At 56.0% G+C, this 15,699-nt stretch overlaps 5 protein-coding genes across 5 annotated transcripts; 4 read left to right on the top strand and 1 right to left on the bottom strand.

Annotated features, from left to right (window-relative positions):
- Positions 1–1,131: 1,131 nt before the first annotated feature.
- BU26DRAFT_114047 (uncharacterized protein) lies at positions 1,132–2,813 on the top strand. Its single transcript, XM_033819436.1, has 2 exons — positions 1,132–1,927; positions 1,986–2,813. Exons 1-2 carry the CDS (start codon positions 1,298–1,300, stop codon positions 2,625–2,627), a joined length of 1,272 nt encoding a protein of 423 aa, XP_033678251.1. The 5' UTR covers positions 1,132–1,297; the 3' UTR covers positions 2,628–2,813.
- A 576-nt stretch (positions 2,814–3,389) lies between these two features.
- On the top strand, positions 3,390–5,032 carry BU26DRAFT_523589 (cyclin-domain-containing protein). Its single transcript, XM_033830078.1, has 2 exons — positions 3,390–4,462; positions 4,519–5,032. The coding sequence occupies exons 1-2, from the start codon at positions 3,729–3,731 to the stop codon at positions 4,988–4,990; spliced, it is 1,206 nt and encodes a 401-aa protein (XP_033678250.1). The 5' UTR covers positions 3,390–3,728; the 3' UTR covers positions 4,991–5,032.
- A 1,240-nt stretch (positions 5,033–6,272) lies between these two features.
- Positions 6,273–8,735, top strand: BU26DRAFT_437107 (uncharacterized protein; the record flags this gene model as incomplete). Its single annotated transcript, XM_033824213.1, has 3 exons — positions 6,273–7,067; positions 7,131–8,295; positions 8,347–8,735. 3 exons carry the CDS (start codon positions 6,273–6,275, stop codon positions 8,733–8,735), a joined length of 2,349 nt encoding a protein of 782 aa, XP_033678249.1.
- Positions 8,736–9,226: 491 nt separating this feature from the next.
- BU26DRAFT_465755 (armadillo repeat domain-containing protein) lies at positions 9,227–13,112 on the top strand. The gene is made up of 3 exons (XM_033825203.1): positions 9,227–9,837; positions 9,919–11,612; positions 11,676–13,112. Exons 1-3 carry the CDS (start codon positions 9,519–9,521, stop codon positions 12,900–12,902), a joined length of 3,240 nt encoding a protein of 1,079 aa, XP_033678248.1. The 5' UTR covers positions 9,227–9,518; the 3' UTR covers positions 12,903–13,112.
- Positions 13,113–13,261: 149 nt separating this feature from the next.
- On the bottom strand, positions 13,262–15,590 carry BU26DRAFT_523585 (ATP synthase subunit beta, mitochondrial). Its single transcript, XM_033830077.1, has 9 exons — positions 15,550–15,590; positions 15,318–15,487; positions 15,139–15,224; positions 15,043–15,085; positions 14,668–14,984; positions 14,426–14,620; positions 14,251–14,293; positions 13,590–14,201; positions 13,262–13,536 (listed from the first exon to the last, which is right to left on the bottom strand). Exons 1-9 carry the CDS (start codon positions 15,558–15,560, stop codon positions 13,457–13,459), a joined length of 1,557 nt encoding a protein of 518 aa, XP_033678247.1. The 5' UTR covers positions 15,561–15,590; the 3' UTR covers positions 13,262–13,456.
- Between the last annotated feature and the right edge of the window lie 109 nt (positions 15,591–15,699).

Here is a 15,699-nt window from a genome sequence, read left to right as displayed (position 1 = left end):
TTGCAATATCGAGCGTCCGATGGATACCAATGCATTCTTTGAGGCGGTTCGAAAAAAGTACTTGCCGCGCCGTGCATGCGGCTCCGCTGACTGAATCGGAGCCCTCAAGCGAGTGGACAGAAGCGAACCAAATGCGGTAACTGTTTGGAGATAACGTCCTCTTTGGGGGAAATCGTCTCTTGGGGCGCAGACAGCTTGGCTTTCTTTCGCGGCTGCCAGCTGGGAAGGGCATTTCATTCGCGCGATGAATGAATCGCGGAATGGCCCCCAAAGGTGAGCCGTTGCTTTTGGCTGTCATCGTGGATAAGTCTTGGCCATGTTGAGCGGGGAGCCGACATCCAGAAACAATGTTCCAGCATTATTATATGACATGAGCAGATGATTTGTCTGGCTCCTGAGTTGCTTTCTATAGCACCACCAAACGACGACGCGCAGCGTTTTCCTATCCAAAGTCTGGAGCTATAAAACAAACTCGTCCCTATGCAAAGCTCTCATTGTTGAAAGAGAATCTGCCTTCTCGAGGCTCGTGCCTCCCCTATCCACGTGCTTCTAACTTTATCTCAACGGGGAAGATAAGTCAGCGCCAAGCATTGGAGGAGGGAAGATCCCACTGCGGCTGGACCAGCCAGCGGAAGGCTGGCTAGCCACTTCCGGCGATGGCGCGCACATCAGAGGCTCTAGCCGCTGAGCTTTTGCAGACCTCAGCTTCGCCCCATTGCTTGGTATGCTGTGCTGGACACCGCTGCTGAAGCCCCGAAGGCTGGAGCGTGCTGCTCCAGTTTGTTGTTTCCTTGGGAAGGGGTGCGATGAAGAGATGCTTGGGAGATATCTACATTTAAGCTTCAACGGGATGGGCGTGAGGGATACGAGTACGAGACGCCCAGGAACCCATGGACTCTACCGACCTTCCGGACTCGATACCATGCCCACGTCCACATCTATGCCTGTCATTTCTCTCTATTAAAAGCAATCAAACGACAGCACCTCCGCTCACGCCCAGGCTGGTGGCACTGCCAGGTGCAAGCGACTCCATTCAGCCCCATGCACGTCCAGCGCTCCACTTGCTTCGTGGTGGAGGCGGCGGGTCTGCAATTCGTTGAGGTAGAGTTCACTATGCTGCTTTCGTGCTGTTGCACCTTGAGTGCAGCATCGAGGCCTTGGTGAACGTCAGGGTTGCCATGAGGCTGGATTGATGGCTGCGTTGCTGACGGGCGGGCAGCGGGTGATACGCTGCGTCGCTGCGCGGAGCGGGTAAAGGTTGGCATGTCATGGTCTTTCGATATGTACGTATTATTAGATGAAGCCTGAGCTAGGTCTTCCCCTCTCAGCCTGCTGTCTTCTCTCTTCGTCTCTTGCTCTTTTGTTTTCCTTTCGGTCTTGGAGTTTCGACATCGCCACGTTCTTCGCATTGCTGGTGGATAACTGGGCCTTAAATACGAGTTGCTATCAAAGAGTGTCAATTTCGGCCCCAAGAAAGACCTTAGGAATGGCTCCGTCACTGGCCGAAAGGCTGGCGTTGCCTTTCGCCCTCATCCAGCTTCTTGCGACCGTATTTGCGCAAACAACGATCCAGACATCAACTCCAACCTTTGAAACAGCAACGGACACCGGCGCGTCATTCCCGATAACCGCAGCACCCTCCACATCGACCGCTTCAGCGACCAGCTCCGCATCAAGTTCGAGCTCATCCTCGTCAAGCAGAGGACCCCAGGTGCACACGGTCAAAGTGGGATCAGGCGGCTTCAAGTATGAGCCAGCAGAGCTCAGGAATGTCAGTGTTGGCGATACGATTACCTTCGAATTCTATCCGCCAGATCACTCGGTAGCGAGAGCGGAGTATATGAGTCCTTGCGTGCCGTACGAGTATACCGGGAGGGATAAGGTGGGGTTTTGGTCGGGAACACAATTTGTTGATACTGTTGACGAGGTAAGTTTCCTTCGCTGTTGTAGGTGCTATGGCTAGAATGTGCTAACGACCTGTACAGTTGACTCATTGGAACCTTACTATAAACTCGACTGAGCCTATCTTCTACTACTGCGCCGCGCCTGGATCATGTATCGACCATGAAATGGTTGGTGTCATCAACCCGAACACGACCCAGACACTGGACGCACAAGTCAAAGCCGCGGGAGACTCGTCATATCAGCTGAAGCCTGGAGATCCGATTCCAAAGGAAGGATCAGCAACACTACATACGCAACCAGCCACAGCTGCTGCTACACCGACGGGTGGATCCAGTCACGACGATCACCCGCATACCCTTTCCGGAGGTGTCATTGCCGGAATCGTGGTCGGTGCTGTAGCCTTCCTCGTCATTTGCGCAGCCCTCTTCTTCTACGTCGGCCGAACCAAGTCCCTCAAAGAAATGATCGCACGGCGAGACGCCACAGTGGCAAAGAGCACAGGACCAGAGGCCGGAGCCGCAGGCCACTTCCATCAACCCATGTCTTCTCCCGGCTACCCGCCTACGCCGTTCTCTCCGCCGCCGGGACATAACGAATTCGGTGGGCAGCTACCCGCATACGGCCAGCACAATGCTACAGATTCCCATCCTTCGGGATGGACGAGTCCCCCCATGCGCCCCGGACATACGTCGATGACGGGGTCGCCGCCTCAACCACAGTGAGTAGAGATCTAATGTTAGCTGAGACTGAAACGGCAGTGCTGACGCGTGTGTAGGATGACTGAGGTAAAAGACCAGTATCCACACGGGCCTATCGAGATGATGTCACCGACGCCGGGACAGCAGACGTTTACCGCCGAGCTTGAAGCGCCGCTTAAGACGCCGCGGTAGAAACATGGCCAATCCAGACTGGCTTTACGGCTCTGTGTGCGGTGATGCACTCCATAAAAGTAATTCTTTCGCTTCTTTGTACTTGTTGGACCTGGCGGGTTCGTGTGTGGGTTCGTGCTACGCATGGGATTAGATCCGGGCGGCATTGAGGATGGGCGGGCATTCACGACTCTCTTTATTTACTGATACCAGTTTCTGTTTATCCTAATTATCGTGGCGTCGATGATCCTGTACATAGTCTAATGAGTATATCAGCGGTGCCATGGTTTGTTTATGGGGTCCACAGAGGTGGACTCTACTCGGTTGTTCATACCCTGCTTCCCTCTGCATGTACTCTGGTAAACTCTTGTAACGTTTCTCTTTGACATGAACACCATCGATACCCCGTGTTTCTCCAAGATTATCTTCCTGCACTTGCACGCTGCTCGTAGACGGCCCGTGATTGGCCGACGGCATGGCCCGATTCTGTTCGGAGCAGCTGACTAACCCGATTCGAGCAGACCTGAGACCTGAGACCATCTGTGGACTTTATGTCGTACCTTGCGAGGGCCTCTGGTGCCAGTCCAGCGCATTTAGCGGTGGTGACCGGCGGAAGCGGCACGACGGGCGAGGAGGGCGTTGGTAATGGCGGCGTCATAGCGTCCTTTGAGGGGACTTGGGCGTGCTTGCTCCATTCTCCAATCGTCTTGCACCAGCGGAAAACGTGATGGCTTCGTGCACGAGAGGCCTTCTCACTCTAGTTAGCTTTTGCCCAGCGGAATGCCCTCGAGTGCCCGAAAGAGGCTCCGCGCTGCTCTCCCTTCCTCTTCCCCCGCGCAAATCCTGGCGACTATGCCCAGCCGTTGTTGGGCACAACCTCCTAACGACCGTTAGTGCGAGCGCACGACGAGGCCGCCGCAGCGCGCGCAGAGCCTGCACTCCCGCAGACAGACCATGCTCACGTCTTCCTCACCGACCATATCAGCGCCTCCCTCGCCCTCGGCTGCATTCCACTCGCACGCCCGCTCATACCATGCCTCGCGACGCACGTCGAGCTCCTCCTGCGCACCCTCTCCACGCTTCCCGGTGAGCAGCGCACCGGCGCGGCGATTCGACGCGCTGCCCTCGAATCCGGCGGCGTCGGCGCAGTCGCCCGTGGCCGCCTTCACGCGGTCACCACAGACCAGGAGGAGGGAGTACGCCGACGCTGGCACGCAGTACACGCCACCAGGCTACCCACCGACCTATCGACCGCCGCCCCAGGCCGCCGCGAACACGATAGCCACCGCCCCTCTCCCCTCGAACCCAATTGCACACACAGAGCGGGGGGAGACCTCTGCCGAACCCGCCGTCACGGAGCCGCCAGAACCTGACCTGCGGATAGATCCGCAGCCCGTGGTCCCTGCACCGCCTGCTCAGCCTGCCCGGAGAGCGTCGAGAGACGTGGGAACGCCGCGTGGGCAGCAGAACACAAGGCACAACGAGGCGAGCACTGCCTCCGAGGAGCACTCTTCACCTGCTAAGAGAGCGCGGCCGCAGACCCCGACTGTCAAGGTCATGCCGCTCAAGTACGAGACTTGCGATGTAAAGGACCTGGGCGTCCTCATCTCAGACATGTTGATGGAGCTGGTGCGCTTGAACGACGCGCATCCGCTGCGCGATGGACAACTCACAAGATTCCATTCGAGGTACCATACCGAGGCCCCGTCTACGCGTATTCGTATTTATTGATTTGTGTCACCAGAGCGCCGCCTGCCATCTCCGTCCGCGATTACCTCTTTCGCCTCATTGTACATTCGACCCTCTCACCGCCCATTCTTCTGTCCATGGTATTCTACGTCGACAAGCTGTGTACCATGTACCCCGCCTTCACCATCAGCAGCTTGACCGTGCACCGGTTTTTGATAACCGCAGCTACCGTAGCGGCGAAGGGACTCAGCGACAGTTTCTGGACAAACAGCCTATATGCAAGAGTGGGGGGTGTGAGTGTCAGGGAATTGGCGCTGCTTGAGCTGGAGTTCTTGAGAAGACTAGAGTGGCGGATCGTCCCGAAGCCCGAGACGCTTGTAGATTACTACAAGGGGCTAGTGGACCGGGGGGAGGGCTATGTGATGGAGAAGGAACCGGAGCCAGCTCTGACAGCCAGCTCTACGGCGAGTCCGCACGCTGATAGCCCACCACTGCCAGCTCGTAGCCGCGAATCAACCAATTCATAGCATCGGTAACGACGCCTATCCGGTATCGAGCATCCATATGAGTCAGTCTTCTCTCCTTCAATCGCCCGTGTACTTGTTCTTATCATGGTGTTGCTTTAGTGCCGTTTGAGCTTGCTCTTGACCGTGCTTTGCAGAACACTCGAGCAATAAGTCCTGCTTCGACCACACCAATACCTGGCGACACCGTGGTTAAAAACCTATGGGATCTCGACTGCGAGGTCGTAGAGCTGATGAGTTGGCTAGCTCTCGGTTCGGAGGCCTTTCTGCAGTTGGATGAAGAGGATCGGGTGTGGGCCCAGCTGGAAGAGTGGCACTGGTACAGTACATGGTTGCGAACAACGGCGTGCTGTATTTCAATGCCTTGATAGGCGTGCAGCCGGCAAGTCCGACTACGGGTCGGCCCCTCGGCAGAATTCCGGTTGGCAGGAGCACAGTGCGGTTGATAACAGCCCGGGCGATCTATCTACATGTGATGCTGAGTTCTGTCGAGGGTGAATGCGGGCCCCGGCTTACGGCAATGAGGCACGCAATGCGAGCGCATGCTGGTGCGCAGGGTAGGGCAGAGAGGCTCAGAGTGCCATTGGATAGAGGCCCTTAGTAGCATAGTAATAATCGCCGAGGGTCGAAATTGGGCCCTAGAAGGGTTGACGGATGAACAGCTAACGGCGCCATGGTGGTGATGCGTTGGACGAATCAATTTCGCTCATTCAACTCGATCCCTGTCCGCACTTGGTTCGGAGCACACGTCGTGAGCAGATGGCAGAGAGTGAGGCTAGCCCTCCACATTCTATGGCCATTCTCTGCATCTTTCGAGAAGCGCAGCCCTGAGGACTGAAGCGCCGGCAGCGATCACGGCCGCTCGCACGCAGCCATGTGCGCGAGACATCCTCCCAGGCTTATTAGCGACTTGAAACCTTCCTCTGCCCCCAAACTCGCCTCCACCCACCCCCACGATCGCTGGAAGGCCGATTCTCTTACGAAACAGCCCTTGACAGGTCGTGTGCTTACCCTGCGGAACGAGAGCGTCATCTGGGCCGACAACGTCGCTCAACACCAGACGGCAAACGCGTCTCTCCCACGCCTCGCACCGCGGCAAAAGCGCAATGAGCGTGAGTCGCGCCATTTCACTTGTCTGCACCAACGCCGTCACGAGGCGCCGTTCCCCTCTGCCTTCTGTACTCTTTGTTGCCATGTCTCCAGCCGAACCCCTGCTGACCTTGAGCGCTCCTGTATTGACATGGCCGACAGGAGCCCCCGCCAGCCTGAATGCTATGCAGATGATATGACCGACATGAGTCGGTGGGAGCTCAGCCAGCGACACTACGATGCGAATTGGGGCTACCAGCACCCAGAGGCGCCCGTCTCGCCGCTTCCCTTTGCGTTCGCCGACCAGGCGGGCCTGACAGAGAGCTTGGGACAGCTGCAGCTTGGACGAGTCCCGAAGACGCGCACCAGCCCCGTCGTTACCCGCACAAGAATTGCCCGCCATGGCTCGCAACCCAACCCGGTGCGCCCGTCGAGCAGTGGAGGAGAGAACGTCATGCTGCCCTACCGCCACTTCGGCCCGCCCCGGCGCGCAGAGTCGTACTCGCACCCCACGCCGCTCGAGGACTTCCGCCGCTCCAGACGATGGCCGCCGAACGGATACAGAAAGGACGATGCCCTGAGCCCGGAGGAGGCAGACGAGCTGATATGCGCCGGAGCGTCTACATTCAAGGGCTACTGGGACGAGATACCCAACACGCCGCCAGGCTACAACCGCTTCTACGCCGTCATGCAGTCGGAGCACCAGAGTAGGACCGACCGCGCCCCCATCCAACAAGCCGCCTACCGGGGAGTCTCGCTGAATATGACTGGTGCCTCCGACAGCCAGTTTCCGTGGCTATCCCTGGAGCAGCCTTGCATGGCGTACGCGTTTGGGAAGAGCGCTGGCACGACCACGCTGAATTACTGGGTTAGCAAGTCCAGCAACCGTGAACCTCCGATCAAGCTCGCAGGCGATGCGAAGCCTCGGAAATTGAAGTTCCTTCAGATATTGGACCGCCTGCAGCAGCTAGAGAATGGGCTTGAGGAAGATGTCAGTCCATCATTCCGTCCCGCCGTGTCTTTGGTTCATGCGACCTAACATTTGGTTTGATAGGACCCTGAGGAGATGTATCGATATTTGTACAGCACACTGATTGAGGACCCTGAGCGCTACAGCGACCACCCACATACGGGCATGGAGCAGCAGATCACCGACCTCATCACTGTGCTGGCGAACCCGATGTGGAAAGACTTCTCAAACCCGAAGAACCAGGTCGTTGCCAAGTTCTTTGATTCTCCTGATCAGCACAAGAAGCAGGAATTCTTCCATCAGCTGCTCCTTTCTGTAGAGCTGTATCTCCGCATTCATTCAAAGCATCATACCGACAAAGCCAAGCGGAAACTCATGTTACAGCTGCCGCCCATGATTGCATGGGATCTTGCCGTTGCTCAGCGCTGGCTTGAAAACATGACCATCACCAAGTCGCGGACATCTCATAACCAGAGCACGTTCAGCTTTGAGCTGGGAAGTAAGCAGAGGCAAAAAGACGCCCTGCGGTTATTTGCCGCGACGCTCAAATGGCCCAACATGGACGAGATAGACTACGTGCTTGAAGAGAAGGATAAGAAGGAGAAGCCGCTCGAAGATCGCTCGGCAGATGCCATGTCCTGGTTTTCTGGAATCATCCTTCCCGGCAGGACGTTGCCTTGGCTTATCATGAACAGTTTGATCGACTGTGACCGGGACACTGGAGACGCGCTCAAGTACCTGACCCACATGCAAACCGCAGCGGGGTTTCAATATCGAGCGAACACGTACTGGTCCGCTCAGTGCATCGTGGGTAAAGTCCTGGGAGCCGCAAGGGGTGTTAAACAAATAGCAGGCTGGATCGGACCCTGCATCTATACTCCGGATCTCAAGCGCACCGAATGCGCGCGAATCAACCAGCATGAACCTCTGGAACCCAGACTCACGCCGAAAGACGTCGAGCACATGGAAATTCGGACAAACCCGCTAGGCCCTACAGAGACAAGCTACCCGATTGACGACTATGAAGTGCCCATGCCGGATGTGGACGAGGTCACTGACCTGATCAGGATAGAAAAGCTTAGCTTCATGCCTACAAGGGAGCAGCCAAGCTCGACTCGGCAAGTCCCAGGAGCGCCACTGGTGTTTGATGCAGCGATCTACTTTGCATGCGGCGGCGAGAGCTGGCCAATGAAATTGCGCTACGACGTCGACTTCATCAATGCTTTCCCCTGCCATCAAGGGCCCCACGGTGAGTGACTCCAAATGTCTTCGTCATGGAACGTAGCCTGATAGTTTGAAGTGCTCTTCTACGACTTCACATATGAAGCGGTCAAAATAGACGACGGTTTAGTAGACATCCACGACTGGGGCCGCCGGTCTGGTCGCATTTCTCGGCCTTCATCGTCTCGTTCGTCTCCTTCGAAGAAGTCGCTTGCTCTCACATCGGCAAACGAACCCGCCCACTTACAGGTCACTAAAGTGCTTGCGATCGAGGCTCTGGGTGTTAGCGACAACGAGGTGTTCGCGAGAGCTTGGTGCGCCCACCATGGCCACAGTGCGATCGTTGCAAACATAAAAGAGACGTGCATGGCGTGCGCGATAAGGGAAGCGTATGCCGCCTGTGTTTCGGTGGTTATATTCACGGAAGGAGGCAAAGAGACGGAAAAAGATGAAGGCGTATTTGAGTAGACTCGTACGAGTGCTAATTGCATAGTGTCGCTATTTCGTCCCGTTATAGACATCCGAGTCTAGAGGGAAATTCTACGACGGATCATGGGCGCCGGTTGAAGACAATGGCCGAATCGCACGGGACTCTCTTCAGGCACTTAATGTCGCATCGACGACACACAACCTTTTCCTTTGTTTATCCCGAGCGGCTCGGAGACTGGTGGAGTTCTAGTCCTTCGCTCAGAAGCACCTTTCGCAACAAGAGACCTACTTGGCAAGGCGGTTACTCCTGGTTTGGTGGGTGGGTGTAACATCACGGCTTCCACGGGCATAGGATACATACTTTACGATATTTACGTAGCTATGAGCTATGAATGTACGCTGTTAATACCCAGAACTAGGTTTTAGATGTGAAAAATAGCGATCACGTGATTTCTTCGTTCCCGCGGGGCCAAGGCGGCGATGAACAAGGATCCGGCTTGTGATCTCAGGTGGAGAGCGTCAATCTTCACCACGGCGATTTTTCCGCACAGTTTGTCGCTGTGAAGTCTGAGCGGATTTTTGTTTATGCGATGGTGTCTGCTATCAGCCTATTGTCCAAACTGTACAATTAGTTAGGCAGCTGTCACAACCCCCGTAATCCGTTGCGTTCAAGCTCCCCGCCATCCAACCTTTACCTCAATACGCCTGCCCCACAGTCGGCGCGGTCGTACTACGGATTGCTCCTCGAATCGTACATGCATTAATACGCTCCATCCATAGCCCTTGAACCGCTCCGGCAGCAATCAATCGCCCCTCCCCGCCATGGGCCGCTCCACGATCCCGCCAGCGCTCATCGAGCTCTCGAACCCAAGCACACCAGAAGCGCAAGTGAACGCACTGCGGAACCTAAAGAATGAGATTGTGGGGCATGAACAGAGGAAGGAGCTCGCGGTGGTCCATGGCGTTATCAAGCCTCTGGCGGGCCTGCTGAGGAGTGAGGCTAGGAAAGGCGGGAAGCGGAGGAGAGGCGTGATGAATGGGAATAGTAGCGCTGGGAGGGGGACTGAGAGCGCGGGAGACTGGACAACCGAGGACGAACTGCGGTTCCAGGCTACGCTTGTGGTGGGCAGTCTTGCGAACGGTGAGTCTTCGGCGCGATGGGGCCCACGGGGAGTGTCAACGGTCAACGATTGGGAATCACAGCTGACGTCTGGGGTCTAAGGTGGACCTGGCTTTATCACTCCGCTACTTGCAGGCGATACCCTCCCTCCGCTACTCGAGGCGCTGGCTCCGAACGAAACGCCGCCAAAGCTCGTCGAGAAAACGCTGCGCACCCTCAACCAGATCGTCGATGCTGTCGCACAAGAGAAGCCGTGGTGGGACTCGTTGCTGTCACTATCGTACTCTGTCAACGAGCGGATATACACCAAGCCGGTTCTCGATAACATGGCCGAGATACTCGCACAGACTTCACGGTCCTCGGTCGTCCACCAGCAGATATCCTTGGCCGCGAGGCTGATAACAAAGACATGTCGGGAAGACGGTCAGCGAAAGCTTCTACTGGAAGCAGGTGTGTTGGATCTGCTCACGGCTAAGATGGCCGCTATTGCTGCCCTCGATGATCCATCGCGAAGACCCGAGTCGAGGAGCTCGAATGGGGACGCGCTTCCTCTCATGTACCTGCCTGACATCCTCGAAGCCATTTCTGCCATCATCAAGGATTCACATTATAACACTGCGCGATTCCTCTATTCGCAATCGATTCAGACTCTGTTCGGCTGGCCCAAGGGGGCGTCAAGCTCATACGATGGCTACACCAGCTCTTCGCAATCGTCATCCTGGGATAAGTTGATACCTCGACTGCAGACGCTGCAGAGCAAGTCCGATCCCTACACTAAGTCCTGGCCGGCATTGGGTTCCTATACTTCTACGATCGGCGAGAGCTATACCCGATTACCCATGGACTCGACACAGCCAACGTCGAGCAGGAACGTCATCACGGACGAATCAGAGACTCCTCTGTTTACGTGGCTTATGTTTGTGGCACGTCGGGGCGAGGGCAGGGAACGCTTGGCTGCCTGTTGGCTGCTAGCCTTACTGAAGAAGTTCGGCGAAAGATGGCCATTGAGCGATCCCTCAAAAACGACGCGAGAGCGACACTTCTCGTACCTGGTCATCCCACTTGTCGTAAAGATGATTGAGGAAGCGAGCCCGACATCGGTAAACGCTAAGAACATCAGTGCGCTTAGCCCTCAAGCAAGAGCGGATATTCGGTTCGTTCTAGAGCGCTCTCCTCTGGTCCTGGCGGAACTAGTTGCAGGCAACAAGACGTTGCAGAATGCGGCGGTCGACGCGCGAATTCTCCCCACCCTCGTTGGGATCCTTAAGAAGTCTTTCGATCCCGTTACAACATCAACGAAGCCTTTGTGGCAACCGAAGGTGTCGATTGCTTCCGCACGGGATCCCATGATAGACCCTGCTTCATCGATAGTAGGCCCCCCCGGGCTCAGCGCTGATGTGCTTCATGCATTTAAGTACCGAGAGAGTTCTCTACTGGCGCTGGCAGCCGTAGCAGACACCCAGGACGGACTTCGGAAGCTCATCATCGAGATGGGTGCTGCGGGGCATATCATCGAGTGTCTCATACCGTACCAAGGAGCGATCATCCCATCCTCCTCTGCACAGAATGCAGGGTCGACATCGCCCAAGGAGGGCAATCCCGATTCTGTACTAATCGCAGCGTGTAAATTGACACGGTCGCTTTCGAGATCCATCAGCGTGCTGCGAACTAGTTTGATCGACCATGGTATCGCGCAACCGTCGTTCGATCTCTTGACTCACGCGAATGTCAAAGTGCAGATCGCTGCTACAGAGGTCATTACAAACCTTGTTTTGGAGGTATCTCCTATGCGCACCGTAAGTTCGCTTCAGTAATTCGCATCTTTCATGACCAAGGAGGATGCTAAGGCCGTGATTCAGGAGATCATAGAGGCCGGAGCCCTTAAGACGCTGTGCGAGCATTGCCGGTCCGCCAACTTCGACCTCCGCTATGGCAGTCTTTGGGCACTGAAGCATCTATGCTTAGGACTCCCGTACGCCATGAAGATTCATTGCCTCGAGGAGCTTGGTGTGGGCTGGCTTGTGCAAGTCCTTAATGGGGAACCTGCGAAGCCCGCTGCTTCAGCGCCGCTCGGTATGGGCACGCCTAATGCCGCAGGCGAACAGGTGGATATTCTGAACGCCGTCGATGACCCTCACATGGACGTTGACGACGAGCCATCATCATCTGAGGATGAAGACACCATGACAGACAGCATCCCCTCGCTGCGTCGCCACCAGCGTCCCGGATCTCGCTACACAAGCGCAACCAACATCCGTGACCGTCTGCAACAGGTCAAGAACGACGAGCAAGACGTCCGTCTAAATAACGAACGAGACGACATTCGCCTCCAAGAGCAAGCCCTCGACTTCATCCGCAACTTTATCACCGAAGACAAAGCCTCCGGCGAAATGATCGACCACCTCCTGAAATCCTTTGGCCACACACGCTTCTTTGAGCTGCTAGATGCTAAAATTCGGCCCAAGGGCTCCTCCGCCACGCAGTCTACAAGCACCCCAGCCTACTGGACAAACACCCCCCAACGGCCCAGTTTCTCCTCTTCCGCACCCACTTTCGCTCAACCAAATTGGGCCGCCTACCCCGCCATTGAACTCATCATCGGCACCCTCTACATCCTCGTCCACCTCGCCAACGGCCGGCCCCAACACCGATCCCTCCTCATCTCCCAAACACAGCTCATGCAGCACGTCCTCCCCCTACTCTCCCACCCGCGCCGCGACATCCGCCTTCCCTGCGCCTGGTTCATCAACAATCTCGTCTGGGTGGAAGACCAGACCGATGAAGCCGCAACGCGCGATCGCGCACAGCAGCTGCGCCAGCTGGGCTTCGAAGAAGGCGCGAGGCTGTTGGGCAGAGACATGGACCTGGATATCCGCGAGCGCGCTAAGACCGCCATCGAGCAGATGGGCAAGCTGCTGGGTGATAATGGGAGGAGCAGTGGCGGATATGCGAGTCCCGCAGGGACGGGCTTTGGCGGTGGTGCCGGTGCTGGTGGGGATGGTGGGAGCGTGAGTGGGCTGTCGCAGATAGGGAGGTTGGGGAGTTTGCATCCGCACCGGCATGGTGGGTGGGGAAGTAGGGATTGATGATGATGCATAAAGCACGACGAGTAGACGGGATATAGCGGCTACACGGCTCTCTATTGTGTTGGCATGACTGGCGTTCGGAGCATGTGTATGGATATCCAGACGGCTGATGAGGTCAAAATGGTGTGAAGCACTTCTTCTGGAGGAGTCATGTGTAAATAGGCAATCATTCGTAGCACTACTCTTCTTGAATGTATGATGAATGGCTTCACAGAAGTGTTGACACTGTCTTCTTCACTAACCCAATCAACGTCGCTTATGTGCCATTCAAAATGTGCCATTCAAACACACATCCTACGGCGGGATCACAATGCACAATCAAGTATTGAACGGTCATATAGAACAAAAAGGAGAAAAGGCTTTGCACGCAAGATGGAGATAAGATTACACGGGAAGCCATTGCTCCTCCAAGCACCCGCCAGCTGCTGATATCCGCCCCAGGGGTTCCCAGCTTTTTCTGAAGACGGGTGGTGTATTTTGTACAAGGTTGAGGCGAACTACCGGACGAGACACAAATGGCGCCCACTCTCACTTTTGCCCACACGGCCCAACGTCTATGACTTCTCGAGTTCTGCGAGAATCTTCTCACCCTTGGCCCGCGCCGACTCCAAGTCGCCAACCATGTAGAAAGCACCTGGTATACATTAGTATAGAGGATATGGAGACTGGAGGAAGAGGAATGCGTACCTTCTGGTAGGTCATCACCCTCACCACTCAGGATAGCCTTGAACGACCTGATGGTGTCCTTGAGGTCCACAAGCTTGCCCTCAATACCCGTGAAGACTTGAGCAACAGTGAAAGGCTGGCTCAGGAATCTCTGAATCTTACGAGCACGCTCCACAGTAAGCTTGTCGGCTTCCGACAATTCGTCCATACCCAAAATGGCAATGATATCCTGCAGCGACTTGTATTCCTGGAGAATCTGCTGGACACGGGTGGCGGTCTGGTAGTGGTCCTCACCGACGACACGAGGATCCAACATACGAGACTTGGAGTCGAGAGGGTCGACGGCAGGGTAGATACCCAACTCAGAGATACCACGGGACAACACAGTAGTGGCGTCCAAATGGGCGAAGGTGGTGGCGGGGGCAGGATCCGTCAAATCGTCAGCGGGCACGTACACGGCCTGCACGGATGTAATGGATCCCTTCTGGGTGGTGGTGATACGTTCCTGCATGATACCCATGTCGACGGCGAGAGTGGGCTGGTAACCGACAGCAGACGGGATACGACCGAGCAAGGCGGACACTTCGGAACCGGCCTGAGTGAAGCGGAAAATGTTGTCAATGAAGAGCAACACTGTAGGTAATTAGCCTAACTCCGGTAGCTCCATGATCAGCCTACTCACCATCCTGACCCTCTTCGTCGCGAAAGTACTCAGCGACAGTCAACTGTTCACGCGGTTAGCAGAGTTTCCAGGATATGGATGAGGTATGATGCATGTTAGCGTGATTCAAAGTGTTACGTACACCTAGCACGACGTTAGCATACCCAGTCGAAGGCGCTCAGGAGGGTGTTTCCCTACCAGTAAGAGCGACACGGGCACGGGCCCCTGGGGGCTCGTTCATCTGACCGAAGACCAGGGCGACCTTGGATTCACCATCAAGCTGAATGACGGAGGTCTCCTGCATTTCGTGGTAAAGATCGTTACCCTCACGCGTCCGCTCGCCGACACCAGTGAACACGGAGAAACCACCGTGCGCCTTGGCGATGTTGTTCTGAGAAACTGTTAGCCTCGCTCGACCAATGGATTGCGGCTTCTTACAATCAGCTCCTGAATGAACACAGTTTTGCCGACACCAGCACCACCGAAGAGACCAATCTTTCCGCCACGAGCGTAGGGGGCCAACAGGTCGACGACCTTGATACCAGTGACAAGCACCTCAGCGGATGTGGACTGCTCGATGAACTCTGGGGGATCGGCGTGGATGGGAGCCATCTTGGTGGCCTTGATGGGACCGCGCTCGTCAATGGGGTCGCCAGTGACGTTCATGATACGGCCGAGGGTTCCAGGGCCGACGGGGATCTTGATGGGAGCACCAGTGTCGGTGGCCTTTGAACCTCGGACGAGACCCTCGGTACCTGCATCCATCGCAATCAGCCTGGCGCATCGCAGCAGCATGCAATTACATCAACTTACCGTCCATGGCAATGCACCTGACGACGTTCTCGCCCAAATGTTGCTGCTCGACATCAGCGGCTATGTTTCCAGGTGTCCGATGCTTGGCATTCTTACCGCGACCTCCAGAATCAGCTTCTGGCCGCCATTGTCGGTCGTCAAGGCATTGAGAATCGCCGGGAGCTGCTCCGTATCGAACTTGACTGCAATTGATCGTCAGCGCCAATTTTCTCAATGCCATGTCTCCGGGCTTGGGCGGAGGATCCTAGCCGATGCCGGAAAAGTTTTTCGCGTACCGTCGACGACGGCACCGATGACCTGATGGATCTTGCCGTCCCTCTGGGCATCTGTGCTTGCGAAGCGCGCTGCTAAGGCAGGAGCGAAGCTCTTCTTGATGGGCTGAAAGGCGCGCTGGACGGTCGCAGGTCGACGAAGGGACGCCCGGAGCAGCGACCGCTGGAAGCCGCTGCATTCATCGAATCAGCGTTGTTCTCATCGTCAATTGGCTTCAGACAGACGGCAGCTTACCTCTTGAGCATTGTGAGAGATGGAGGAGACAGATGTGGGAGTGGAGAGGTGGTGTTGGGAGATGAGGGAGCTCTCGAAGCCTTCGCCCGGGAACTTTTGAGCTTGGACTAGCATCCAGCTAGGCTTAGCGCGCTTACCTAATTATGGAAA

Source organism: Trematosphaeria pertusa (genome assembly GCF_010094035.1).
Source record: "Trematosphaeria pertusa strain CBS 122368 unplaced genomic scaffold BU26scaffold_17, whole genome shotgun sequence".
In the NCBI taxonomy this organism is placed as follows: domain Eukaryota; kingdom Fungi; phylum Ascomycota; class Dothideomycetes; order Pleosporales; family Trematosphaeriaceae; genus Trematosphaeria; species Trematosphaeria pertusa.
Note: the sequence above shows the minus strand (reverse complement) of the source record. Positions and strands in the feature narration are given on the sequence as shown.

What these genes read in the sequence shown, in the direction of transcription:
- BU26DRAFT_523589 (XM_033830078.1), top strand. Translation starts at nt 3,729, where the DNA reads ATGCTCACGTCTTCCTCACCGACCATATCAGCGCCTCCCTCGCCCTCG. An exon ending in CTCACAAGATTCCATTCGAG is followed by an intron (nt 4,463 to 4,518) that starts GTACCATACCGA and finishes TTGTGTCACCAG; the next exon opens with AGCGCCGCCTGCCATCTCCG.
- BU26DRAFT_114047 (XM_033819436.1), top strand. Translation starts at nt 1,298, where the DNA reads ATGAAGCCTGAGCTAGGTCTTCCCCTCTCAGCCTGCTGTCTTCTCTCT. An exon ending in TTGTTGATACTGTTGACGAG is followed by an intron (nt 1,928 to 1,985) that starts GTAAGTTTCCTT and finishes CGACCTGTACAG; the next exon opens with TTGACTCATTGGAACCTTAC.
- BU26DRAFT_465755 (XM_033825203.1), top strand. Translation starts at nt 9,519, where the DNA reads ATGGGCCGCTCCACGATCCCGCCAGCGCTCATCGAGCTCTCGAACCCA. An exon ending in GGTGGGCAGTCTTGCGAACG is followed by an intron (nt 9,838 to 9,918) that starts GTGAGTCTTCGG and finishes CTGGGGTCTAAG; the next exon opens with GTGGACCTGGCTTTATCACT. An exon ending in AGGTATCTCCTATGCGCACC is followed by an intron (nt 11,613 to 11,675) that starts GTAAGTTCGCTT and finishes GCCGTGATTCAG; the next exon opens with GAGATCATAGAGGCCGGAGC.
- BU26DRAFT_523585 (XM_033830077.1), bottom strand. An exon ending in AGCTGATTCTGGAGGTCGCG is followed by an intron (nt 15,086 to 15,138) that starts GTAAGAATGCCA and finishes GATGTCGAGCAG; the next exon opens with CAACATTTGGGCGAGAACGT. An exon ending in TGTTCATTCAGGAGCTGATT is followed by an intron (nt 14,621 to 14,667) that starts GTAAGAAGCCGC and finishes ACAGTTTCTCAG; the next exon opens with AACAACATCGCCAAGGCGCA.